Source organism: Arachis hypogaea, chromosome 12 (genome assembly GCF_003086295.3).
Source record: "Arachis hypogaea cultivar Tifrunner chromosome 12, arahy.Tifrunner.gnm2.J5K5, whole genome shotgun sequence".
In the NCBI taxonomy this organism is placed as follows: Eukaryota; Viridiplantae; Streptophyta; class Magnoliopsida; order Fabales; family Fabaceae; genus Arachis; species Arachis hypogaea.
Window position 1 is genome coordinate 12,942,705 of NC_092047.1, and position 27,511 is coordinate 12,970,215.

The following is a 27,511-nucleotide window of genomic DNA, read 5'->3' on the forward strand; positions in this document are numbered from 1 at the left end:
CGAGTCCTGTTCCAATTCTCGCTGAGATGACGAAAGGGGCATCCTCGGCTGAGGTGCCGTGTTGGCAGTCCTCTGGTAAGAACGTTATCGTATTGTCGGCCGCGGAGGTTGGGACTTGGTTCCTTACAGCCATTATCTTGAGGTCTTTCTTCATTGTTAGTTTTGACTTGTTTGATACGTCTTTGCCTGTGATGACGTTTACTATGATGGTTGGATCTTCCTCTGGGCTTTCCTTCGGGGGTTGCTTTTGGGTTCTCGGGTTACGTCCTTCCCTCTCCGGCGACCTGTCTCTCTCCGCGCGTCTCGGTTCTCTGATGATTTTGGCAAATTCTGGGAGTTTGCCGTCTCGTATGGCTTGTTCAAGGGCGTCTTTAAGGTCGAAACAATATTGTGTTCTATGACCGTAACCTCGGTGGTATTCGCAGTAAAGGGTCTTGTTGCCTCCTGTCCTTTCTTTGAGTTGCCGGGCTTTCGGAATGATGCCTCGATCTGCTATTTGGTGGTATACGTCGGTAATTGGTGCTGTCAGGGGGGTGTAATTTGAGAATTTGCCTATTCTTGGTGGTCGGCTGGTCGGCCTGGGGTGGTCCCGTTGATTCTCTTCGAGTGATGGGTTTTGGTGAGAAGCCGAGTTGCCGCGCTGGGCGTTGCCGTGCTGCCGTTTATTGGCGGCGACGACCTGGCTGACTTCTTCGTCGTTGATGTAATCTTTGGCGACGTTCTGGATCTCATGCATGGTCCATACCGGTCTGGTGGTGAGGTGTTTGCGAAAATCTTCATTCATTAGCCCATTGGTTAGGCAAAGGCTCGCGACGGAATCCGTGAGTCCGTCGACCGTTAGGCATTCGTCATTGAAGCGGTCGAGGTATTTTCTTGTGGATTCTTCTTGTTTTTGCGTGACCCCTAGTAAGCTGATGGGGTGTTTGGCTTTGGTGATCCTAGTAGTGAACTGGGCCATGAACTTTCGTGTAATGTCGTGGAAGCTGGCTATGGATCCGTTCGGGAGGGCGTTGAACCATTTGATCGCTGGCCCGGCGAGGGTTACCGGGAAGGCTCTGCATCGGACCGCGTCGGCCGCTCCTTCTAGGTTCATTCTGGCCTCAAAAGCCGTTAGGTGTTCTTGGGGATCCTTAGTTCCATCGTATTTCATATCGGTAGGTTTGTCGAAGCCTTTGGGGAGTTTTGCCCTTAGGATTCTTTCTGTGAAGGGTGTAGCTCCCATTATTATATGGTCGTTTCTCGTGCGTTTGGTGTTTCAGTCCCTCCGATCTTCGTCTGAGTAGTGTTGATAACTCAGGTCTTGAGAAGCGCTGCGGTTATGTTTCTTGTTGTATCGCCGTTCTGGCGATTTCTCGTGTCTGTGATCGCGTGATGAGCTGCGACCGTCTCTTCTGTCGTGTCGTCGGGTTGGTGACCTTCCGCGGCGAGATCTTGATCTGGAGGTTGCATGGCTTCTGTGCTCGTTGTTGTGTTTTCCTTTATTGGTTGTCTTGCCTTCGAGTTCCTGAACTCGGAGGCAGAGATCCTGGATGATCTGCGCTGCTTTGTCGCTGGCCTTCTCAAGATGTCGTCGGACCGTGATGTTGTGATCGTTCGCGTTTTGGATAGTGCTTGCTATTCTCGCTTGGTTCGTGACTTCACGGTGCTCGGGGGTTGGGTTAATCGGTTGAGAGTCATCCTGGCTTGAGGGGGTTTCCTCTAGGACGTCCCCCATCGGGCCCAGCTGGCGCAGGTTCCCCACAGACGGCGCCAATGTACGAGATGTCTCTGGTACGGTTTGAAGGGTGGATCGGGAACCCGCGGGCGAAACTGGAACCGGATTGCTTGACTGGAACGATGGGGGGTGGTACCTGCAAAGACACTCCGACGCTCAAGTCAGAATGGATCTAAGAGGCAGAAAGTGTGAGGAATGAATGAATACCTGGGGGGACCTGGGTCCTCTTATTTATAGGTGACGGTGGATATCTTATCTTATCTTATTCGGTTAAGATAAGAGAGATATTTGGGTTAGAGGCTTTGAAGGGCCGGTGTTTGGGGCCTTTGTGTTGGAGCGGGTCGTCCCCGGGTAACCGGATATGCGGGATCCGTGGGTCGGATCCGTAACACCTCTATAGTTATTTTTAGGCAATAAGTTATTGATGTCTTTTAAAATAATATCAAAATTGTCGAATTTAGTCTTCATATATAATTTTGAAAAAAATTATTAGTGTAGAATCTACCAATGTATATAATAATAGCTAATTCATTTTCGACACCGAAAACCATACCTTATCTTTAACACCCCTCGCACATGTGCACACATGCGCATATATATTATGAAAGAAGTTAACTAGGTTGGATCAGTTTCATAACCCAACTTTGTAGTTGGAAGAATGTTTTTACCGAATTTTCTTGGACCAGTCCAGCAAATTAGTAGTCACTTTCAAGCCCCATAGCCTCTTCCACTATACATATATAATACTAAAAACATTATTTGTACATTAAATAAGTTATTATATATTTTTATATAACTATATATATAATTTATTTATTTTAATATATATTTTATATATTAATATATATTCAATATTAGTAATTGATTTGGTAGTTAATTTTAAGATAATTATTCAAATAAAAATAGTAAAAATATTTTTTATAAAAATACTTTACTTAAAAATGTGGCTTATTTATTTAATTATATTTTAAACAAGACAACACTTTTATAGTTTAGACTAATGCATAATATTTTGTTATTTATATTGATTTAAATATTTGATGTTATTAGACAATATTAGTATTGATTGTGGTTATGCTTTAATTTTAGAGAAGGGTTGGTTCTTGTTATATTTTTCTAAGTGAATTTTACCATGTCAAATAATGGTTGGAGTTTTAGAAATTTGGATATTTTCACATGCTAGCTTACAAGAAGATATTAAGGTAATGTAATGTTAACGACCCGCTTTTCATCCGGTATAATCGTGGCCCGAAAGTGTTTGGGTTTCATCGAATTTAGGGCTGGGTTCGGGTCTAACAAATAGGCCCGGTATACATTTCGGGTTGGGTCTGAGTCACATCAAACCCGATTTCACCCGGCCCATGAACACCCCTAGTGGCCATATCCTGGCACTCTTTTGGCACGCTTTAAAGTGTGGCCAAAAGGTTTTTGAAAAATAAAACGAGTAAACACCCAATTCGGTCCTTGTCCATTTTCATGAAGGACAAAGCGATCCCTGTCCAAAAAAAAGGACACTTCGACCCTCAACCTTTTTATTTTGAGATAATACGATTCCTCTGTTAAAAAAATTATTTAAATAATAATAAAAATTAGTTTTGTGGGGGTTTTATTTATATTTTATGGGGGTTTTAAACCTCCACAAAATTATTTTCAATAATATAACCCATTACTACCACTAGTACCATTACCTTCTTCATCCTCATTATTATCGCTTCTACTTCTATTATTTTTTATTGCTTTATCATCATCATTATCTCCTCTACCGTCCTAATCATCAGTACCAATATTATCAACATTAAAGTTCTCTTTTTTCATTTCTTATTCGATGTTATTTTTTTCTTTTAAAAGGTATTTGTACTACAATTACTTTTTTTTGCGACATCATTTTTATCCATAAGTTTCCTTCATTTAACCACCATCGGTGAAGGTATTTTTCAAAAACAAACTTATTAATAGTTTACGGAGGTTTAAAACTTTCACAAAATATAAATAAAATTACCACAAAATTAATTTTTATTATTATTTAACGAATTTTTTAACAGAAGAATCGTATTGTCCCAAAATAAAAAGATTGAAAATCGAAGTGTCTTTTTTTTTTGCCAATTCTATGGTGCCTATGAGTTTTTGCCTAAATTTTGCCTAACTTACTTTTTGTAGTAAGTTTTAATTTTTTAAAAATTATTTATTCTTATATCTTTTAAATTAAATAATAACTTTTAACCCTTTTAAATAAATAAGCACCACTTTTTAAACACCATAGCATTCACCTTTTTTTTTATAAGCATTGGCTTGTCTTTTGTGAAAATGGAGAAAGGTTGGGTTGGGTGTTTATTACTTTATTCAGATAAAACCTGAGTTAAGCTTCAATGTAGTCCCTGAAGTTGCACTCGAACCTCATAGTAGTCCCTGAACTTAAAAATTCCCCAAATTCATCTCCGAACTTGCACTCCGGGACTCAAAGTTGTCCTTCCGGCAATTTCTAGTCAACTGACGCAACCGGAAGGCTGAGTTGGCAAGCTTAGTGACACGTGGGCGTTACGGCTAGCTGATGTGGTAGAGTAAACTCTCTTGAATCAATTTGGTCCCTCAATTGAAATTAATACCCTAATCCCCAAATTTGAAGCCCACAGTGCTCACTCTGTTCTCTTCTCTTCGATTCTGTCTTCTTGTCTTCGAGATGAACAAAGTTGTTTCACTAACATTGAAAAGTCTGGCAGCAACAGCTCTTGCCCCCAACGAAGCATTTCTTCAACCAAAACCAATACCCTTTTTAAGTTATTATTGCTACACTCCTTCCTGACAGATGAACTAAATTTAGGTACCATGGATTCTTCAAGAATGTGAGCAATGTGGTTCTCATACTCATCAACATATGTATCCAAGTAAAGTCCATTTCCAATATCATCATAGAACTCTGTATTTAAAAGTTTTCTGTCATTGTCTCGTTTCAACCTCACGTTCAAAGGGTTAAATCCCAAAACGGTAAACGCCCTGGAAAGTGGATTCTCCATTGACGAAAGTTCAATAAACCACCATTATCCATCTCATGAATCAAACTTTTCACTAGATCAAACCGTCTAGACCTACAATACCCCGCTATAAGTACTCTGAAGGTGGAAATATCAGGCGGCGTCCCCCTATCCATCATCTCATTAAGAATGTGACGAGCATGCTCTAACAGGACTACTTTAAACAACCCGCTTATAAGAGTGTTATAAGTATATATGCGCGGCACCAAGCCTTCTGATAGCATAAGAGACAAATAATTCATAGAGTTTTTCATGTTTCCTTCGCGACAACTCCAACCAATTAATATCCCATATGTTACTTCATCAAGTTTAAAGCCTATGTTTTCAAGTTCTTGCATAAAAAATCCTGCCATTTTTACATTATAGCTGCTGCACAAAGAATTTATAACTCTATTGGTAGCCACTACACTCTGGACACGCTTTACTTCGACAAAGAAACTAAGCAAATCATTGAAGTCCTTCTTCTCACAGTATGCAAAAGCAATCTCATCGAAAACGAAGCTACTAACCTCAGGATTGAAAGGCAACACCTTCTTGACAATGTTCCTTGCTTCCAGAATCTTTCCATTGCCACAAATTAGTATCACCAAATTCTCCAACGTTTTCGCGTTGGCACAATTCAATTTGCCACAGAAATCCAGCATATCAACTGAAATTCTAAATGCAAGCTCTGTTCTCTGTATTCTCACCAAAAGATCAACAAGAACATGGTAACACAACCGCAAAGAAATCATACCGTGACCCCTCATAAAATCATACACAAAAACAGACCTTTCTAATTCTTTCATGTTAACATACCCTTCAATCAGATAACTGAAAATCTCATGATTATCCAATGAAATTTCTTCACCCTCCAAGTCAAATAACAAGCCATCAGCTTCTCTAAGCATCCCAACCTGCACAAGCAATGATGCCATGAACTCATAAGAGCACAAGAGATTCTTGAAACCCATGTTTCTCTCACCACACAATTTGAAAATCTGCTACAAAGACCTAACCTTTTCGACATGAACCCCAACTCTGGCACACTCAGATTGATAACCAGATTTTACTGTTGCTCACATTGCTCCTAACTGTATTGCTCGCGCTTGCCATAACCGATGGGCTTCAGAGAGGGAGAAGAGAAGAACACATAATCGAAGAGAAGAGAACAGAATGAGCATTGTGGACTTTAAATTTGGGGATTAGAGTTTTAATTTCAATTGAGGGACCAAATTGAGTTGGAAGAGTTTACTTTGCCACATCAGCTAACCGTTGTGAGTCCCACATATCACTAAGCTTGCCAACTCGCGCCACATGTCCAGAAATTGACAGAAGAACAACTTTAAATCCCGGAGTGCAAGTTCGGGGATGACATTCTCAACTCTTACCGTCACTCTCAACTCTCAACCCTGGAAGAGCTCAGATCCTCGCCGTCACCAGCACCGTACTCGTCTCCGCCTCGTCACTAGGGTCGCCCTCGTTTACCTCGTCGCTAGCGTCGTCCTCCTCACCGATCTCCTCTGCATCGTCAGTGTCGTCTTCTCTGCTCTCCTTCCTTGTCGTTTCGCCTTCCTTGCCACCATGCCCTAACCCTCACCATTGCCTTCCTTGTCATCGCGCTGCTACATCCCCTCCACCGCGCCTCCGCCTCGCATCTGCTACATCCCTCGTCTCTGCCATTCCCTGCTCCTTCTTATGTGCTGGTTTATGGCTGCTCAGTCTTCTCTGTTCATTGGTCACTGATTCTGCTGGTATGTTGTGAAGGTAAAGATTTTCCCTCAACTAATTATTGTACTTTGTTGCTGAATTAAATATCAGATTGCTGAATTAAAGATTTTCCCTCAAAATGAATAAGTTCTTTTCAGCTGTGTATGTGGCAAAATTTTAATTTAAGTCCTAACAAACAAATTCTCAGGTCGTTTTTACTGTTTTATTTTTGGTAGAATTTGTGTATGTGTAAAATTGGGAATATTATCAAATAAAAACTAAATTCTCTGCTGTACTATTTTTCTCCTTTCTTGAATGCTTTTGCAGCATGACTTAATTTAAGTGTTGATGACTTTAGAGTAGTATACTAGTGTGAGATGCATATGACTCAATGTACATTGTGTTTCTTGGGGTGACAGAGGGATGGGGAGGAAAAGATTTTTATACTGCTATATGTTTTACTTTGTAGGGTGATGCATTATAATTCTTAATTTCTTATAGCAGTATACCTATATGCAAGTAATATGCTTGTTGAGATTGTAAGGATCGATTTCTCGCGACGTTAGTTCACAAACTGGAAACCTCACATAGATGAATTGATATTACTTTATATGTAAGAAAATGTGGTGTGAATTTCAATATGAGACTCAGTTATGTTGAGTATGTTCAGGGTTTATATGCTGCATACATTGACTGCTAACTCTATACATCAGTAACTTACGTCTAATTATTTTTATATAAAATTAATAGTTTAAAATTAATAATTATAAATTATTAAATAATTTTAATTTATTTAATTAAATTATTATATAATAATTTTTAATTATTAATTTTATATGAAAGACAATTATAGATGAGTTATTTCTTAATATATAATATTTGTGATCATAAACTGAGGTAGCTAAAATGCTTTTGAAATCTAATGAGATGATCCTGGCAATAGTATGTTAATTAATTTAATTTGAAGACCAACATTGGTATTTTTATCAAGCAAGCAATAATGAAAGCATACAAGAATTGATCTTGCCTGATTATAAATTAGAAAAAACATTAGAATTTCTAATAGAGGGAAGATAATAGAATTAACCTTATACGTACACAATTTGTTATTAATTATTGGAAGGGAAAGGTAAAAGGAAGAAATTTGAAGTACAACATTTTTCTGCCGATCCCATGTGTTGCAGAAATAATGCTGCGCTGCACGTGTATGTATGGCAGAGATATCACCTTCTGAATCCATAAATTATGCGAGTTTTCATATGCACAGCTGCCTGATGCCTACGACTACTTGGCACTGCACGTGACTCGAAATATTCATCAAGTTTTAACACAGTGCACTTGGATACACTCATGTAAAAATTGATAAGGAATGACCATTTGATTCTACCGAACTAATTTGAACTCATTCCAGTTTTTAACCGAGTAGTTTTCTTTTTTTTTTCAAGTGATGATAATTGCATGGATATGAGGTGGGTATGGATAGTGATAGTTACATTTTATATTCATTCCAAACATACATTTTATATCCATTCCAAACATACTTTATATGTTTGAATTTTAATGTGTATGGCACTGATTGTACACTTTGGTGTCTGATTTGCACTCTCATTTTAAGTAATATAGGGCACTAATTGAGCACCAGCAAATCTTTGAATTTCATGTAAAATGTGCATTAGCATAAATTGTCATTCAAATTAGTTGGAATGGAAATATGTAACTTTTATCTCATATTTCCCGAGGGGGTGAGATGAGGAGATGGTGCTTCTAAAGTCTTTTGGCTATATGGTATAATTTAATTGATTTGAGGTTTTACTCGCTGATAGGAAAAACCAGAGGTCCCTCCTGACAAGCTTGTCAACATTCAGATTCCACCAACTCTAAGGAAGCAATTAGTTGATGATTGTGAATTTATCACCCATCTGGGCAAGGTAGTGCTATTATTTTATATATATTAGTTTTATTTACAGAGTTGAACCGTTGTCTTAATTCCTTTACAAGCAAGTTGATATAATTGTTACTCAACACAATTTTTCTTCAAACAGTAGAAACCTTTTTGTCATTTTGAAATTATTGGACCAATATTTTTATTCTTATCGTTTTTTTTTCTGCAGCTTGTTAAACTTCCTCGCACCCCTAATGTGAATGACATAATGAAGAATTATTTTGATTACAGATTGAAGAAATGTGGCTTGTAAGTTCATGCTGAAGCGCCCACCATTAAGCATTATCTTTAAACATTTTCTGTTGGAAATCAGAGTGTATGGTGAATTATTTTGATTATTATTTCAGAATAATTTTGGTGGGAAATGGGTGGGTTGAGAAGTTTAGATGGTAGCTTTTGGTTTTTAACATGGTATTCAACACTGCTACTACTACAAATAATTTCAGTGGCATTGTAGCTTGTAGGCATTAATTAAAATTGAAAGGAAGGGGGTCCATAAAGGTTGAAGTTAAAAGGAAAACAGAACTGGGTCCTAATGCATTTCCCCATCAGCAATCAGCAGGTACCTCTTATTTGTGTCTCTGCCCAATTTCTTCCCTCTTTAATGCAAGTACTTCTCCAACTTGTAGCCCAGCTTCTTTCATTACCCGGGCTGTTGTAAGTTGTAACTCACTCAAGTCCATCCAGGTGGCTTCCTAACGTGCCATTCCTTCCAGTTCACGAGAGTTTGGGTTTGAGAGCCTCTAGGTGTGGCAAGCAAGTATGGCAGCTGGCTGAGGTTGGAGAGACCATGGAAGGGCAGGCGACTCCGACGGGGAAGACTTTTTTCTAGCCCTGGTTGCAGCACACTTCTTTTGCCTGTTTTAGGAGGTAGTGTATTTTAATTTATTTTATGGAGAATTCCAAAAACATAACTAATTTTGCCATGAAAGAACAATAATTCCTTCAGAATGGTTGCACAAGCTAAGGTTGATATACAACATCTTCTATTTATCACTTGGAGTGGGTTTTTTCCCCTTCTTGGTAATTTTTTTTTCTAATTAATCTGTTGTCCTTCTTCAGACTTTGTGTTGTTCTTATTATTATTAGCAACACCAGGATATACTTTAATTTGTTCATTTTATTAGTTACATCTTTTTCTTACAAAGTATGCTATTATTAATTATTACTACTATATATATAAACTGTACTTGTTTTGTTCTTCATATAAATTAAATAATCCAAATGTAGAAGAAGCTGGAGTCCTCTTTTAAAACAAACTAATAAGGAATTAATTATGGGGCTGATTTAAAAGTGATTTTGTACTTGTGTCTGAATTTTCTTATGTTCCCATTCTAGTATTATTATTATTGTGGATGAAAAAATTTCCACTTAAATGATGAGAAAATTTTCTTATGTTCCCGTTCCAGTATTATTAATTTATTATAGTGTTAAATGTTTGGAGCCACTTGAGGAGAGATAATTGTTTCATTTCATCTCATGATGAACATGTGAATAATTACTAAGAAAAAAGTATATATATCATGGCACTATTGTCTTCAACATTGCTGGTTTTTGAAGTTTTGCTTTGTTTTCTCGAGTCAAACAAAATGGCAAAATATAGTAACACATTGACCAACTCATTCTTCTTATAAATAATCTCTCTCTTCTATCGTCTCAAGATGTGACTGAGGATTGGGATCCAAATTAAGGAACATACGGAAAAAAAAAATTACTCAAGTCTAAGTCTATTTTTACATTAGTCAATATAAAAATTCATGCATCATACACTATACTATATATACATTGGTCAATATAATCAATGCACATTTCTTCTATTTTAATATTTACGCAAGTCTAAGTCTATTTTTGTTCAGACTATCGATAGTTATTTATCCACTAGTGCTGCCACTTCTTTATTTTGCTGCTCCTGTGGTACTATAATTATCTGCTACTGAATAGCTATTTGCTGCCGCTGCTACCTCTCTAATGCTGCTTTTGCTGCGCTACCACTTTGCTGCTGTTGTGAAACGGATTAAGACAGTAATTAAAGTTGGTTTATGCAAATTTGAATACATCTATTAATTTGTTATTGATGTTATGCGTGCAACTTAGTGCTTTCTCGAAACACTTATCACTTTAGGCCCTTATTTAAGCATTGCTGAAATTCAATTTTTTTTGTTATTTTATGCTAATGCCTTCAAAGTATTTTGGAGGCTTGCACAACATTGTCTCTTAGTTAATTAGGAAGCTAGATTCGCAGTTAGTCTCAGTAAGGACTTCAATCTAGAAATTAAACTTAGCTATCTATTTGAAATATATAGGTTTTCGATGGATGTGTCCAAGGACTAGATGGATACACCACGTCATGAGAAAGAATATCAAGTTGGTGTAGAAAGATTTTTACACTTTGTTTTCTCATCAACGGGAGTTCCTCAAGGGGAAGAAATTCAATGCCCATGTGCAAAGTGTTGTAATAGACTTTGGTTAAAGAGAGATGATGTATATGATCATCTAATATGCCACGGTTTTGTAGAAGGTTATAGGCGGTGGTTTAATCATGGGGAATCACTTGTTGCTATGGATATTGACAATGACATAGACGGTGAATATAATTGCAATGATAATATTGATGAGTTGTTACGTGATAGATTTAGAGATACTACACAAGTTGACGGACAAAACATGGGGTCCAACGAATGTGCAAAGGAATTTTATAAATTGGTAGACGAGGAGGCAAGCCAAGAACTATACCTCGGGTATAAAGGATTCACAAGATTATCCTTTACCATCCGTCTTTACTTGTTAAAATGCTTGCATGGTTGGAGTAATGCGTCGTTTACTTCACTCTTGGAATTATTGAAAGAAGCAATACCATATTTGAAATATTCCTGCTTCTTTTGATAAAACCAAGAATATGGTGAAGAACTTGGGTCTTGACTACTAAAAGATTGATGCATGTCGCAATGACTGTATGTTGTATCGGAACGGGTATGAGAATGACTCATCTTGTCATGTCTGTGGAACATCCTGTTATATTGAGCATCATGTAGAAGCGGATGATGTTACCTCATCTAGAAAGCCTCGCAAAGCTAGGACTCCAAAGAAAAAAAGGAAGGTCCAACCAACGGCACTTGTTCAAGAATGCGAGCATAATGGAAATGGGACAATGTTTGAAGTTGAAAAGAACTCTAAAACTAGGAATCAAAGGACTGCTGAACCTGATACAATGGAATAAAATGACATAAATTCTGATGATGACGGAGAAGATACAAGCGAGATGAGTGCAACTTCAAATAAGAAAGGAATGGGTCTTGACATGTATTCTAAGGTACATGAGATAAATTTGGAAGATGAAAAAGATGAGGAAGATGAAGAAAATGAGCTTGATGATGATGATGCAAATGATGCGGGTAGTGGAGGACAAGCTAGTAATGAAGGTACTTTTCTTGTTTACTTTATTGTCTAATTATAGCTTATATTATTTCTCAATTGAATTATGTTATTTTAATCGGATTTAAGCACAATAAAAAAGAAAATCCGTGGAAAAACTATGTGCAAAAGGCTTCATGCCACAGATTTTAATGATCGACGGGAGGTGGAATTTTTTTCAAGGGCAGCTTGTAGGTCCAACCAAGGAGGTTGTATCTGACCTCAACCAACTATTGGGCACAACAGTTAGAAACCCTCGTTTTGTGACTTTGTTATATACTAGTTGGCATGGTGTGCCTAAAAAACTCAAAGAGGACATATGGGAGTATGTCAATGTATGTAAATATGGCATTATGGATAATTTTTTGTTAATTTATTTGTCACATTTTTTGTGCTAACTGTTGATATTCTAATGTGTTGTGTTGCATAGCAAAAGTTCGTTCTTCCCATAAGTTCAAAGCCTTGGATAATGCGGGCACTTTGTTGTGCATGGAAAAAATACAAATGGCAAAATAAAAATAGAACATTTCTTGAAGTACAACACAAAGAAAGAAATGATAAAGAACCGACCATTAGAGATTCTCGAGGTTCAATTTTGCAAACTAATTCGGTATTGGAGTCTTCCGGATATCAAGGTAATATTGTCTTTTATTTCTTCCTATGTACCATCAAGCATACTATCAGGAATTCTTCATGTTCCTAAACTTAGGTGTTTTAAAGAAATTTGACATGATGTCTTGTAAGAATAATATCTCTTCTTCATGTTTATATTTAGGCCATCTCTGCTAAGAATACTAAAAATAGGTCAAAGCAAACATGTCCTCACCAAATGGGATCCACAAATTTTGGAATAGTGCATAAGCAGCTGGTAATATAACTTATTTTTTTGTGATATATATATATATATATATATATATATATATATATATATATATATATATATATATATATATATATATATATTCATGGTGTAGTTGTCTAGTTAATATGCTTCATGTAAACTTTTCTCTATGTACTCTAGCGCGATTCTAAAGAGAACAGTGAAGAACCATCAAGGGCTAAAGTTTTCATAGCAACTCGCACAAATAAAAAAGGAAAAGAAATTGATGCTAAAACACAAACCACAATTGAGTTGTTTGTATTTGTATTTGGATATATACAATATGAATTCTAATGTAATTTCTTTTTATATTGAGTTAATGTGACTTTGTATTTTATTGGTTGTTGTTTTTTGATAGACTAAACTTCGAAACCGCTTAGAGGCAGGAGAAAATGATGAGGATGCATTTGTAGGAGTGTTAGGAAAGGACCAACCAGGTCGAGTTCGTTGTTATGGGGCTTCGATTACAAGAAGCTCTCTTAAAAAGGATGAGGAGATTCACCACATAAAAGTTGAATACAACGCTCATGTCTCATCATTAGAGAAGAAGATGGACGGTGTATGTGGTTTATTAAAGGTATTGGTGCACCAAATCAACCCTGGAATGAGCGATGAAGAGGTAGCAGCCTTAATGCAAGCTGCCCAAAATTCTTCTTTGGATACCTCAAGTAGCAGAGCAAAAAATACTCCCTGCTCCTCCGAATCAACTCACATTCCACACAAAGATGATGTAAGTAATCTTTTTTATTTTATTGTCATAGAGATACTAATAAAAAAAAAAAAACAATGGTCTCTATCCTATCGTTAGCTAAAATTATAATATTTTTATTAATAAAAATGTTGGAATATAACCAAGTACTTTAATTTTTTTTTTTGTTGCTGAATTCGAACTTGGAAGGTTCTAATGTTGTGATTTTGAATAATTTTGACTGGTGAAAAGAGTTTAGTGTGTGTGTATTAATTCTAGGCTTATTAATTCGAGGCTTACCTAATCATGGTCCCCAAGATTACCTTAATTCCACACTTTTGGGATCAGTTGAAAAGCATTTGAAATTCGAGTAATGATATGTATGTGTTTGGGTGTGTTAGATCTGGTTGTGTACTATAATTATGTATTGGTTCCATGGTCATGGACATTCGTTATTAATTATGTATGTCAATAAATGCTGAGTATTTATAAGATTCTACTTATGATGCAAGAGATAATATAATTAAATTATAATTGGGTATATTTCACTCGTACACATATATGTGCAGGTATATAAATTAACGTCTAATATTACTTAATAGATTTGAAAGAATTCTGATATGAAGCATGGAAATATTAATGTCATTCAATTATGGAATTGAGATGGGAGAAGAGTGTTGTGAATGAATATGATTCTGTATTATATGGGTAGGTGTTCATTTGTGTTTTACATCTTGCAGGGCAGTGGTCAAAACAATTTTGCTCGCAATGGATGATACACGACGTTTTATATTTTGTAATGAAGTACAAGAAGTAGATGTTATGACTTTGATTACGAATTATAATTCATGTATTAGGAATTCATGAGTAGTTGTTATGATTTTGTTTTTTGGTATTTTGTTAGAGTATATTATGTGATCACACACTTATTTTGGTCACAACTTTATAAAAATTGGATTAATTGATTTAAAATTATTGGTTATTGACTAAATTATAAAATTATCTATATATTTTTATAAGGTTTTATTATGAAGATTAAAAAGAATAATTAGGTTACTGACCATTTTTATAGTCACGTTTTAAAAGCATGGCTATATGGCCATATTTTTGTCTATTGTCACGCTTTTTAAGTGTGGTCATATCTCCATCTACTGCCATGCTTTTAAAGCGTGACCACATCTCCATCTATTGTCACGTTTCAAAAGTGTGGTCATATCTCCTTTATTGCCACGCTTTGAAATCATGCCCCTATCCACCACATACGGCCACGCTTTGTGGCTTTCAAAGCGTGGCCATATCTCCCACCTACGGCCACACTTTTAAATGTGAAAATTTGTAAAAAGCGTGAAAAAAAACGTGGTGATAGGTTGAAAAAAGCATGGTGATAGAGCAACTGCCACCCTTGTAGACATGACCCTTTCAAAAGCATGGCGGTAACTCAGATAACTCAAAAAACGTGACGAAAAACTATCGTCACGTTTTTTTAATTTTTCACCACGCTTTAAAAACGTGGTAATAGAACTATTTTCTTAGAATGTCGATATTTCAATTTTAGGTTGAAAAGTGGGCTACCACCGTCCGCCCACTTTCAATATGCGCCCCCCATAACGAACCCATTTCTTCTTCTTAATCTATTATTATTATTATTATTATCTTTTAATTTTCACAATGAAAAGGGTCCAAACTCAATATTTCTACTAAAAAGATATAATACTTTTGTTATGATACGTACTTATTTATTAAGATATAATATATATATATACACATATTAATAGTTATTCTAGTATCCATTATTTCGGTACATATTTGTGTGTTTTAACTTGTTAGCATTTATTGTAGGTTTTTAAATTTATCTTTTCAAATCTTAACAAATATAATAGTATTTATTTAATATATTTTTTTGTTCCAAATTACAGTTCTCTCATCTTTTATTTTTGTATTTCTAAAAAATCTTGTCGTCTTACTCTTCAACACCCTTCTCTTCATTTCCTCTTTTACTGTCTATTTCTCTAACATGTTGTGTCATACAGGGAGACAAAACGAGCCAATGCTACCAACTAACCAAATGTGTTACTTGAAGGATAAGTAGAGAGCAGACTAAAATCCTTAATCTAGTTATTGAAGTTCGATAATGGAAGTAAGTTATATCCGAAATTAAGAAAATATTACGAAAAAAACTAACAATATATTAATTAAATATATTGATTTTATTTGAAGAATATGTTGCAGTTTAATTGTAAAATATTAAATTTAATTTATTGGAGATATGTGTGCACAAATACTACTACCTTTATAAATTCATGAGTACTATAACAAAAGCCTTTAAATAAAATAATTTTAAAGATATAATATAATAAATTATTTTTTAATAGAAATAATGAATGATTTCTTTCACAAATTTTAAACATATAGTTTATGTAATTGATGAAGAGAAATTTTTGAAAGAGTAACGTATATCATTAAAAATTCTGATTATAATATTTTTTAATGATTATGTAATTATTTAACAATTTTAAATTTGAGTTAAATATGAATTTATGTATTTAAATAATTTTTTAAGTAGTGTATTTTAAAATTAACTATTTCTCTCATATGATAATAAATGATTAGATAATTGTGTAATTTTTTTTTATAAATGTATGAAAATTATATTCTTTCAACTTTACCATTTATCCATGCATATGGCTCAAATTAAAGTTCTTGTTCTTAATTAATATTCTATTATTATAATAGGATCGAAATATTTAATAATAAAAAATTAACAAAAAATAACTAAAATTTATTTTATTTAATATTTATTAATTTTAATAATAATTAATAAATATTAAATAAGATAAATTTTAATTTTTTTTCTCTAACATTAATGTAATAAGATATAAAGTATAGACCGTTCCTATTATTAATTAGTAATTACTAGAAACATAAGAAGAGTTTGAATTAAGAGAAAGAGGGAGGCATGGAATCGAAGTTTTATTAAGAGAGTGATCATCAAAAAGGGGCCACATGTGTATTTACAGTGCATACGCCTAATATTTTCACGTGATGATAATTAATTTTTTTTAATTAATATAAAATAAAAATTCACATACAGTTATTTTTATTATTTAAAATTAATAATTAAAAATTATTAATTATTAATTTTACATAAAAATATCTACATATAAATTTTTATCTTAATATAATATATATTAACATTTTAACTATCATCTATAGGTAAAAAACATTGACGCAAGTAGCCACCTAATAATATTCCAAACCTTTAATTTGATATATGTAGGGAGGAATCAATTCCCTCTGGTCTTGGTCTTTGGCACCGTGACCACCAGCTTTCCTCCGCTACAAACCGCCGTGGCCATCTCCGGCCTAGTCCACGGCGGAAGCCTAAACCGAAAACCATAGCACTGCTGGGCAAAACAATCTCCACCGTCCATTCCCTTGATCACGATCTTGGTTATTCCAGGAACAATCTCTACAGCCTCTGCACTCACTCCACAAGAAGAAGAGCCTCTACACTTGCACCACGCAACAAATCGGAGAAACTGCGTGGTTTCGTCGATCGAAACGTCGTCGTCTGAATGGAGAGGGAGTTCAAGAACGCTGGCGAACACGTGCGGAAGTCTCCAAAGCTTCTTCGTATTGTTTGGGTTCGGGTTCGATGAAACGATGGCGTTTTGGGAACGATGGTTGGTTCGTTTCTTTGAAGAAGGGTGCACCTTCATCATTGTGAACATTTCTAGTTAGTTAGTTATTTACTATGAATAAGGCCTTGTTTGGATGTATTGATATAGGTAATGAAATGAGAGAAGAATGAAGACACTGAGTGGTTTAATTTGTTATGACCCACTTTCTGATACGACTTGAAGAGGAAAGTGGCCGATAATGTTTGTGGATGGTCATTTATATAAAGAGACACCGTGACAGTATTCTATTTGACGAAATTACCCTCTACAAAACAATATTTATTTATAAAAAATATGAAAAGATGATCAAAATTTATTGTTTATTATTATTAATTATTATAATGACTTTTAAATAATGTATTTAATTTGACAAGTCAATAAGATTAATCCGTTTTGTTATAGATTTGAGCTCCATTTAATTATTTGTAACTCATTAATGATTTAATTTGCTGCATGCATAAATTGAGGAGCACCGTTAAGGGATAATAATTTTCTATTTTTTGGGCCAGCAAACAATCAGCATTAGTATTCTTATACCTCAAACAAAATAAAGTCCAAATGTATATCGAGAGCGTGTACTCACGCTCCTTTACCACACGCTTTTCTTTTTTCCCAAAACGAAAACTCTCAGGGACCAGCAAATATAATAAGATCTAACCATCATTCAACCAGCATGTGTTTTTATATCAGGATTGTCTCACGCGTTATCACAAACGGCTTTCTCTCACGCTCCTCTCCAAGGAACTAGCCGGATACGCAACGATCGCAGTTTTGTTGACAAAGCTTGAAGTTTCACCTTTTACTCTTGGATAAAAATTTTCTTCCCTGTCGCTCATTCCTTCTCAGCTGCAGAATAACTCAGAATTTCACTCTCTCGCTCCATGTTAATGATGGAATCAGCGTTTAGAAGAACAGAATATTGAAGTAAGCAGTTTCTCTCTCTTCTAATTTCATGATTTTTGTAATGATTTTCATAGTGCATCAATGAACACAATGATGATTATGATTATGAATTTCTGAGCTCGCAAAGCATGCTGTTTTTGTTTTTCATAATAGAGTTTAAATTGAATATACAGAATCCAAATTATACCTTATTCGATTTTGATTTTCATAATGCAACAATGCACAATTAACGCAAACCAACTGTTTGATGAAATGACTAAGACAGAAAATATAAAAAATGTTAGTGTTTCTTGTTGTTGTTTTGATTTTTCAATGTAATTTAAGTTATGTACTGTTGTTGTCTTTTTATATTTCACCTAGTTTGGCCTCCTAACAAAATAATAATTTATTAATTTATATGAAATAAGTATAGAAATAAATAAGAAAGAAAAATAGATAATAAGACAAGATGCATGCTCAATGAAACTAATCTAACCTTAGCTACTAAGAACCTGAAGTAGAAGTAGAAGCATCGAATTTGTAATTGTTCTATAACAGTAAACATGTTCTATGATTTTCTTGGAGTTGGAGCTACAAAATTTCCAAGGGTTAGGAAAGTGAGGCTAAGCTAGTTAATAGGTAGTGTTGTGTTTTTTGTAGTTGTTTTGTTTTGGTTGGGTTTGTGATGCATTCAAATGCGGTCTGTTGTTGTAGGATCTTGTTTTGCATTCTCTTTTGTACAGTTAGTTCCATAATAGCTTAAAAGTAACTAAAGTAAAAAAGTGCAATCAATAGAGGGATGAACAAACAAATATTTGGAGTGATATAGAGAGAGAAGGAAGGAGATTAATATTTAGTACTTAGTAGTATGACATATTTCTTATGATCTTATGACTCATGATGAGTAGTTATGGGATTCAAAAAGGTATGCTATTTTTTTTTTTTTACAAAAAGTTGTATTCTAACTTTACAAACTAGTTAGCAGTTAGAGAACGTTATAATATTGTATGAACATTAAATAGGGGATTATCTTTGTAATTTTATAGTTGTGTGAACTGTATTCAACTGAATTAACTTGCTTTAATGTGGAGTATCTTTCTTGGATTGATTTGATCTCTAAAAAATGGTAAAGATCTCCAGTAGATTATTTCAATTCTTAATTAACAAAAGGCTAATCTTTGAAGGCATCAAAGAAACTCCAATTAACAACAATAAAAACAGTAGTTAGTTTTATGTCCCAGCTAATTAGTAACAATTTATTAGAAATTTGTTAAGGACTCTTATTTATGCAAAAGGGTTTTGTTGATTCAATACCTAAGAGTAATCGAGATACTTCACTCAATACATTTTGCACCCACTTTAATGAGATTTTGCACACTTTACTTAGGATACTTTGCATCCATCTGAATGAAATTTTGCACACATGAATCAGACATTTTGCACCTACTTTAATCAGATTTTGCACATTTTACTCAGCACAGTTTGCATCCAATGTAATGATTTTTTGCACACATGAATCAGACAGTTTGCACCCACTTTAATGAGATTTTGCACACCTTACTCGTCACAGTTTACACCCAGTTTAATGAGATTTTGCACACATGACTTAACATAGTTTGCACATTCTTTAATGAGATTTTGTTTTACTATCTGATATATGCTAACTTTTTTACAGGATGTGCCCAAGGTTGGCATGTGTTTTGGAACCATTGATGATACAAATCAATTTTATCAGAATTATGCCAAGCGCGTTGGTTTTGTTACTAAGATAAGGTTTACTCGAAGAGTTGGTAAAGATAAGGTTCCTAAGAATCAAATGATCACTTGCAATAGAGAGAGGAAACGCAAGTCTAGAGTTTTACCAATAGAAAAGACCAACCCTAGAACCAACTACAATTGCCCCGCAAGGATTTCTATTAGGTTGAATAAGGAGGGTCTTTGGATTATATCGAAGGTGTGTTTGGATCATTCACATCCTTGTGATCCAGAGATGGCAAAATTGTTGACACATAATAGAGAGATGAGTATGCACATGTATCGAGTCATTGAGAGGAATGATGAAGTAGGTGTGAGACCAAGCAAAACATATCAAGTGTTGGTGGGTGAATCGTGGGGTTTCTCTAAGATAAACTTAATGGAAAAAGATATTAGGAACTATCTCAACAGAAAGGTACGCAATGTTACAAAAGAAATGGATGCTAGGGAGATGTTGAAGTATTTTACACGGATGAAGGATATAAATTGATTTTTATTTTGATGTTGAACTTGATCAAAACAAGCGTTTCAAAACTATATTTTGGGCTGATGCTCGAAGTAGAGTAGCATATGAGTACTTCGGTGATGTAGTTTCGTTTGATACCACTTATAAAACCAATCGTTACGATATGCCATTTGGTTTCTTTGTGGAGGTTAATCACCATGGTAACTCAGTGCTTCTTCGGTGTGGTTTGTTGACTAAGGAAAATTCAGGCTCGTTTACTTGGTTATTTAATGCTTGGCTTACATGTATGCATGGAAAGGCTCCTAAAGGCATTATAACAGACCAATGCCTCGGAATACGAGATGCAATTGAGAATGTGATGCCAGAGACACGTCATAGGTTATGCATTTGACACATTACGAAAAAGATTCTAGAAAAATTCAAAAGACACAAGAGATATGAAGAGTTACAAGGTGATTTAAATAATATTGTTTGAGAGTCTATTTTAGAAGATGATTTTCAAAGTCAATGGGAAGATTTTCTGATTGAATATGATCTAGAAGATAACAAGTGGCTATCAGGTACTTTTCTAAACATGAATTTTTATATTTTGCACATAGGAATTAGCATATTAGTATTTAAAAAGTATCAAGTGGTTATCATATTCTATTTGCTAGAATTCTAACATGTGTTTGAATATGCCTTTAGTACAATTTTCTTATTCTAATATTTTTTAGGCTTCAATGTATTATTAACATGTTTATGACAACATTTGCATCCACTTTTGTTAAGTTTGCTTAAAAAAAAAATTTTTATGTATATTTGTTTACTATGATACATAAATATCTATGAAGAAAGACTTTAGAATGAAATTGAGGCACTAACATAACTATAACTATGCCATTTGAGCATTCTATATAGATAGCAGGATTTCAACAATTAGGAATTCAGTACAGTTGTATGTATCTCAAACAGCACACACATCACGTAAGAACACAAAAAGGATAAAACCTAATTAATATATTTTCTCTTGGATAAACAAAACGTAGCTGATAACTAGAAGTGAAAAGAATTCAACTTAGAAATGTGTATTAAGTGGGTGCATAAATCGAAAGAATTCTGGATATTATAAGCAATCATCAATTAAAAAAAAAAGCTATATTGAATTAACAAGATAAAATAGATAAAACAAATCGTTGGCCTTTGCTTTGATGACTCCTATGTCAACTTCTTTGCAAGTTTTTCTTTATCCCAATAAGCAATCCATGGTGGTGGAGGCCCCATATAATTTTCCTTATCTCCGAATGTGTTTTTGTGGTAATAGATAATCTATAAGAAAAATAATAAATGTAATGATTATCATAAAAAAATCAAAAAATGAAAAAAAGATAAGTACATTAGACTGATTACCATCAAAACATAAAGATAACCATCAATACTTAATGTATTTTTTTTCTTGAATTTTTGAACCCTTTCATAAGCTCATCATGCACAAATCTTGCCCAATTGTATCTTGTGATATTATCTACATCAACAATGGCACGTAAGTACTTTGGGGATGTGACAACGCTACTTGTTGGTGTCAAAAATGAGCTAAGAACGAACATTATAAATGCTCTCCTAAAGTAATCTCTCACTTTGGATGTTGAAATATTACATTCTCTTGAATGTAATACTTCTTGTAACCATGGGCTTGTCACAGACTTGAACGGGGCAACTAATCTTTCTTGCTCTGAAGTCCAATCTTCTTCTTCTGGAAAACTTTTACCAATTGAAGGTAATTCTAGAGCTAACCCAATTTTGTCTGTTATCACATCGAATATCCCCCACAACTAATTCCAGTTTGCTTGTTGTGTTATATGCTTTAGCAAGTGCGAGGAATAACCGCCTATCAATTTTCCAATTTTGAATAGCCTTCATGGATGAGAATCCCATTTTATCAACTTCAACTTTTTGCTCTTTTGTAAGAGAATTTATCGTTGTGAAAATCGAAACGGAAGAACAACGACATTCTATCACTTTCTGCAAACATAAAGAAAAAAAATCTTCACCCAATTTTAACCATGTTTTTTTGGAAAATAATAAGAAATAACAATAATAATAAATTATCATAATCATAATAAAGTAATACTCGCATTTAGATATAAATAGGTGCAAACTATGCTAAGTCATATGTGCAAAATCTTATTAAATTGGGTGCAAACTGTGCGAGTAAGGTGTGCAAAACTTGACTAAAGTGGGTGCAAATTGTCGAATTGATGTGTGCAAAATCTGATTAAAGTGAGTACAAACTGTCCGATTCATATGTACAAAAAATCCATTACATTGGATGCAAACTATGCTCAATAAGGTGTACAAATTCTCATTAAAGTGGGTGCAAACTGTCTGATTCATGTGTGCAAAATTTCATTCAAATGGGTGCAAAGTGGCCTGAGTAAAGTGTGCAAAATCTCTTTTAAATGGGTGCATACCCGAGATTTTAGTTCTGCAAGAGTTTTCTGCTGCATTTTCCTTGTAGTTTCTGTTTCAGATTTCTTTGTATTTGTACTTCTTCGCAGCATCTTAATATTTGGATCTTTTTCCATTTCAAATAATCACTGCATATTATTAAGAAACATATTATTAACACAAACACATATAAAAACCTTGTAATCAATTGTGCAGTAGCCATTATCAAAGCTCTACCACAACAAAGCTCTACTAACAACTGAGATAATAACATAATGAATTTTTTCAAAGATTTATAAATTAAAAGTATCTAAGTTTCATAAACAATATATGATGAATCAAAATCAAAATCAAAAGAAATTTTTATTATAGAGTGCTTAAAGATTTTTCATGAATAGACAGAAAACATTGAGTAATATTTTTGGGTGCCATTATGAGTTTCTCCGTGCATGTTTTGAATGGATACAGAATGATGGACAGCAAGAAGGTAAGAGTTGCAGAAAGCAATAAATGAACAAAAATCAAAACTCATTAACCTTCACATTAACCTTGCAGAAGCATAACACATCACTAGAAACGAAGGAGAATGGATAGAGAGCTAAGAGATGCTGTTGCAGAGAGTAATGCCGCCGCTATTGGAGACGCTGCTGGGGATGGACAACGAGCTCAAGAATGCTAATTCATGTTGAGCGTGCTCCAGCGTTGAGCGCAAGAAAGATGGCGCACAAGAGTGTAGAGAAGAGAGTATGTGGAATTTTGGGGAGAGCACCGCTAGGGGGCCAGCAATTTTCTAATTTTTGGGTCAGCAAACAACCAGCATTAGTATTTTTATACCTCAAACAAAATAAAGCCCAAATACATATAGAGAGCGTGTACTCACGCTCCTTTACTACACGGTCTTCTTCTTCCCCAAAATTCCACACACTCTCTCCTCTACACTCTTGCGCGCCATCTTTCTTGCGCTCAACGCTGGAGCACGCTCAACATGAATCAGCATTCTTGAGCTCGCTGTCCATCCCCAGTAGCGTTTCCAATAGCAGCGGTGTTACTCTCTGCAACAGCATCTCTCAGCTCTCTATCCATTCTTCTTTGTTTCTAGTGATGCGTTATGCTTTTGCAAGGTTAATGTGAAGGTTAATGAATTTTGATTTTTGTTCATTTATTGCTTTCTGCAACTCTTACCTTCTTGCTGTCCATCATTCTGTATCCATTCAAAACATGCAAGGAGAAACTCATAATGGCACCCAAAAATATTACTCAATATTTTCTGTCTATTCATGAAAAATCTTTAAGCACTCTATAATAAAAATTTCTTTTGATTTTGATTTTGATTCATCATATCTTGTTTATGAAACTTAGGTACTTTTAATTTATAAATCTTTGAAAATTTTTATTATGTTATTATCTCAGTTGTTAGTAGAGCTTTGTTGTGGTAGAGCTTTGATAATGGCTACTACGCAATTGATTACTAAGTTTTTTATATGTGTTTGTGTTAATAATATGTTTCTTAATAATATGCAGTGATTATTTGAAATGGAAAAAGATCCAAATATTAAGATGCCGCGAAGAAGTACAAATACAAAGAAATCTGAAACAGGAACTAGAAGGAAAATGCAGCAGAAAACTCTTGCAGAACTAGAATCTCGGGTATACACCCATTTAAAAAGAGATTTTGCACACGTTACTCAGGACACTTTGCACCCATTTGAATGAAATTTTTCACACATGAATCAGACAGTTTGCACCCACTTTAATGAGAATTTGCACACCTTATTCAGCACAGTTTGCACCCAATGTAATCAATTTTTTGTACACATGAATCGGACAGTTTGCACCCACTTTAATTGGATTTTTCACACATCAATTCGACAATTTGCACCCACTTTAGTCAAATTTTGTACACCTTACACACACAGTTTGCACCCAGTTTAATAATATTTTGCACAGATGACTTAGCATGGTTTGCACCCATCTATATCTAAATGCGAGTATTACTTTATTATGATTATGATAATTTATTATTATTGTTATTTCTTATTATTTTCTAAACAAACCATGGTTAAAATTGGGTGAAGATTTTTTACTTTATGTTTGCAGAAAGTGATAGAATGTCGTTGTTCTCCTGTTTCAGTTTTCACAACGATAAATTCTCTTACAAAAGAGCAAAAACTTGAAGTTGATAAAATAGGATTCTCATCCATGAAGGCTATTCAAGATTGGAAAATTGATAGGCGGTTATTCCTCACACTTGCTAAAGTATATAACACAACAACAAGCAAATTGAAATTAGTGGTGGGGGATATCGATGTGACAACAGACAAAATTGGGTTAGCTCTAGGATTACCTTCAATTGGTAAAAGTTTTTCAGAAGAAGATTGGACTTCAGAGCAAGAAAGATTAGTTGCCCTGTTCAAGTCTGTGACAAGCCCATGGTTACAAGAATTATTACATTCAAGAGAATGTAATGTTTCAACATCCAAAGGGAGAGATTACTTTAGGAGAGCATTTACAATGTTCATTATTAGCTCATTTTTGGCACCAACAAGTAGCGTTGTCACATCCCAAAGCACTTACGTGTCATTGTTGATGTAGATAATATCACAAGATACAATTGGGCAAGATTTGTGCATGATGAGCTTATGAAAAGGGTTCAAAAATTTAAGGAAAAAAACACATTAAGTATTTATAGTTGTCTTTATGTTTTGATGATAATCAGTCTAATATACTTATACTTTTTTCCTTTTTCGATTTCTTTTTTTATGATAATCATTACATTTATTATTTTCCTTGTAGATTATCTATTACCACAAAGACACATTCGAAGATAAGAAAAATTATATGGGGCCTCCACCACCATGGATTGGTTATTGGGATAAAGAAAAACTTGCAAAGAAGTTGACACAGGAGTCATCAAAGTAAAGGCTAACGGTTTGTTTTATCTATTTTATCTTATTAATTCAATATAGTTTTTTTTAAATTGATGATTGCTTATAATATCCAGAATTCTTTTGATTTATGCACCCACTTAATACACATTTCTAAGTTGAATTCTTTTCACTTCTAGTTATCAGCTACGTTTTGTTTATCCAAGAGGAAATATATTAATTAGGTTTGATCCTTTATGTGTTCTTGCGTGATGTGTATGCTGTTTGAGATACATACAACTGTGCTGAATTCCTAATTGTTGAAATCCTGTTATCTATATAGAATGCTCAAATGGCATAGTTATAGTTATGTTAGTGTCTCAATTTTATTCTAAAGTCTTTCTTCATAGATATCTATGTATCATAGTAAACGAATATACATAAAAAAAATCTGTAAGCAAACTTAACAAAAGTGGATGCAAATATTGTCATAAACATGTTAATAATACATTGAAGCTTAAAAGATATTAGAATAAAAAAATTGTACTAGAGGCATATTCAAATACATGTTAGAATTCTAGCAAATAGAATATGATAGCCACTTGATACTTTTTAAATACTAATATGCTAATTCCTATGTGCAAAATATAAAAATTCACGTTTAGAGAAGTACCTGATAGTCACTTGTTATCTTCTAGACCATATTCAATCAAAAAATCTTCCCATTGATTTTGAAAATCATCTTCTAAAATAGACTCCCAAATAATATTATTTAAATCACCTTGTAACTCTTCATATCTCTTGTGTCTTTTGAATTTTTCTGGAATCTTTTTTGTAATGTGCCAAATGCATAACCTATGACATGTCTCTGGCATCACATTCTCAATTGCAGCTCATATTCTGAGGCATTGGTCTGTTATAATGCCTTTAGGAGCCTTTCCATGCATACATGTAAGCCAAGCATTAAATAACCAAGTAAACGAGTCTGAATTTTCCTTAGTCAACAAACCACACCCAAGAAGCACTGAGTTACCATGGTGATTAACCCCCACAAAGGAACCAAATGGCATATCGTAACGATTGGTTTTATAAGTAGTATCAAACAAAACTCCATCACCGAAGTACTCATATGCTACTCTACTTCGAGCATCAGCCCAAAATATAGTTTTGAGACGCTTGTTTTGATCAATTTCAAATTAAAATAAAAATTAGAGTTTATATCCTTCATCCGTGTAAAATACTTCAACATCTCCCTAGCATCCATTTCTTCTGTAACATTGCGTACCTTTCTGCTGAGATAGTTCCTAACATCTTCTTCCATTAAGTTTATCTTAGAGAAACCCTCCGCTTCACCCACCAACACTTGATATGTTTTGCTTGGTCTCACACCTGCTTCATCATTCCTCTCAATGACTTGACACATGTGCATACTTATCTCTCTATTACGTGTCAACAGTTTTGCCATCTTTGGATCACAAGGATGTGAATGATCCAAACACACCTTCAATATAATCCAAAGACCCTCCTTATTCAACCTAATAGAAATCCTTGTGGGGCAATTGTAGTTGGTTCTAAGGTTGGTCTTTTCTATTGGTGAAACTCTAGACTTGCGTTTCCCTCCCTATTGCAAGTGATTATTTGATTCTTAGGAACCTTATCTTTACCAACTCTTCAGGTAAACCTTATCTTAGTAACAAAACCAACGCGCTTGGCATAATTATGATAAAATTGATTTGCATCATCAATGGTTCCAAAACACATGCCAACCTTGGGCACATCCTGTAATAAAGTTAGCATACATCAGATAGTAAAACAAAATCTCATTAAAGTAGGTGCAAACTATGTTAAGTCATGTGTGCAAAATCTCATTAAACTGGGTGTAAACTGTGACGAGTAAGGTGTGCAAAATCTCATTAAAGTGGGTGCAAACTGTCTGATTCATTTGTGCAAAAAAAATCATTACATTTGATGCAAACTATGCTGAGTAAAATGTGCAAAATCTTATTAAAGTAGGTGCAAAATGTCTGATTCATGTGTGCAAAATTTCATTAAGATTGATGCAAAGTATCCTGAGTAAAGTGTGC

The 27,511-nt window shown here is 34.4% G+C and overlaps 4 protein-coding genes across 15 annotated transcripts; 2 read left to right on the forward strand and 2 right to left on the reverse strand.

Annotated features, from left to right (window-relative positions):
- Positions 1 to 4,542: 4,542 nt before the first annotated feature.
- Positions 4,543 to 5,876, reverse strand: LOC112726899 (pentatricopeptide repeat-containing protein At5g15280, mitochondrial-like). Its single transcript, XM_025776454.2, has 2 exons — positions 5,742 to 5,876; positions 4,543 to 5,639 (listed from the first exon to the last, which is right to left on the reverse strand). Exon 2 carries the CDS (start codon positions 5,631 to 5,633, stop codon positions 4,674 to 4,676), a length of 960 nt encoding a protein of 319 aa, XP_025632239.1. The 5' UTR covers positions 5,634 to 5,639; positions 5,742 to 5,876; the 3' UTR covers positions 4,543 to 4,673.
- Positions 5,706 to 14,325, forward strand: LOC112726900 (uncharacterized). 12 transcript variants are annotated; one of them, XM_072208846.1, is made up of 11 exons: positions 6,007 to 6,489; positions 8,256 to 8,360; positions 8,544 to 8,623; positions 8,832 to 8,936; positions 9,062 to 9,244; positions 10,678 to 11,793; positions 11,876 to 12,120; positions 12,216 to 12,420; positions 12,561 to 12,653; positions 13,024 to 13,395; positions 14,094 to 14,325. In XM_072208846.1, exons 8-11 carry the CDS (start codon positions 12,340 to 12,342, stop codon positions 14,127 to 14,129), a joined length of 582 nt encoding a protein of 193 aa, XP_072064947.1. In that variant the 5' UTR covers positions 6,007 to 6,489; positions 8,256 to 8,360; positions 8,544 to 8,623; positions 8,832 to 8,936; positions 9,062 to 9,244; positions 10,678 to 11,793; positions 11,876 to 12,120; positions 12,216 to 12,339; the 3' UTR covers positions 14,130 to 14,325. The 12 variants fall into 12 exon arrangements, with proteins under 12 accessions (XP_072064946.1, XP_072064947.1, XP_072064948.1 ...); XM_072208845.1 differs by having other exon boundaries at positions 5,706 to 6,489; positions 10,678 to 12,120; XM_072208847.1 differs by lacking the exon at positions 11,876 to 12,120.
- Positions 14,326 to 16,637: 2,312 nt separating this feature from the next.
- On the reverse strand, positions 16,638 to 17,075 carry LOC112729705 (uncharacterized). The gene has a single exon (XM_025779866.1). It carries the CDS (start codon positions 17,073 to 17,075, stop codon positions 16,638 to 16,640), a length of 438 nt encoding a protein of 145 aa, XP_025635651.1.
- A 1,750-nt stretch (positions 17,076 to 18,825) lies between these two features.
- On the forward strand, positions 18,826 to 20,527 carry LOC112729706 (protein FAR1-RELATED SEQUENCE 5-like). Its single transcript, XM_025779867.1, has 3 exons — positions 18,826 to 18,840; positions 19,591 to 20,085; positions 20,195 to 20,527. Exons 1-3 carry the CDS (start codon positions 18,826 to 18,828, stop codon positions 20,525 to 20,527), a joined length of 843 nt encoding a protein of 280 aa, XP_025635652.1.
- Positions 20,528 to 27,511: the final 6,984 nt, after the last annotated feature.

Excerpts from the sequence above, each read along its gene's own strand:
- LOC112726900 (XM_072208845.1), top strand. The coding sequence starts at position 12,340 with ATGATAAAGAACCGACCATTAGAGATTCTCGAGGTTCAATTTTGCAAA. Across the intron at positions 12,421-12,560 it reads GGAGTCTTCCGGATATCAAG|GCCATCTCTGCTAAGAATAC; the intron begins GTAATATTGTCT and ends GTTTATATTTAG. Across the intron at positions 13,396-14,093 it reads ACATTCCACACAAAGATGAT|GGCAGTGGTCAAAACAATTT; the intron begins GTAAGTAATCTT and ends TACATCTTGCAG.
- LOC112729706 (XM_025779867.1), top strand. Across the intron at positions 20,086-20,194 it reads GGAACTATCTCAACAGAAAG|CGTTTCAAAACTATATTTTG; the intron begins GTACGCAATGTT and ends GATCAAAACAAG.
- LOC112729705 (XM_025779866.1), bottom strand. The coding sequence starts at position 17,075 with ATGATGAAGGTGCACCCTTCTTCAAAGAAACGAACCAACCATCGTTCC.
- LOC112726899 (XM_025776454.2), bottom strand. The coding sequence starts at position 5,633 with ATGCTTAGAGAAGCTGATGGCTTGTTATTTGACTTGGAGGGTGAAGAA.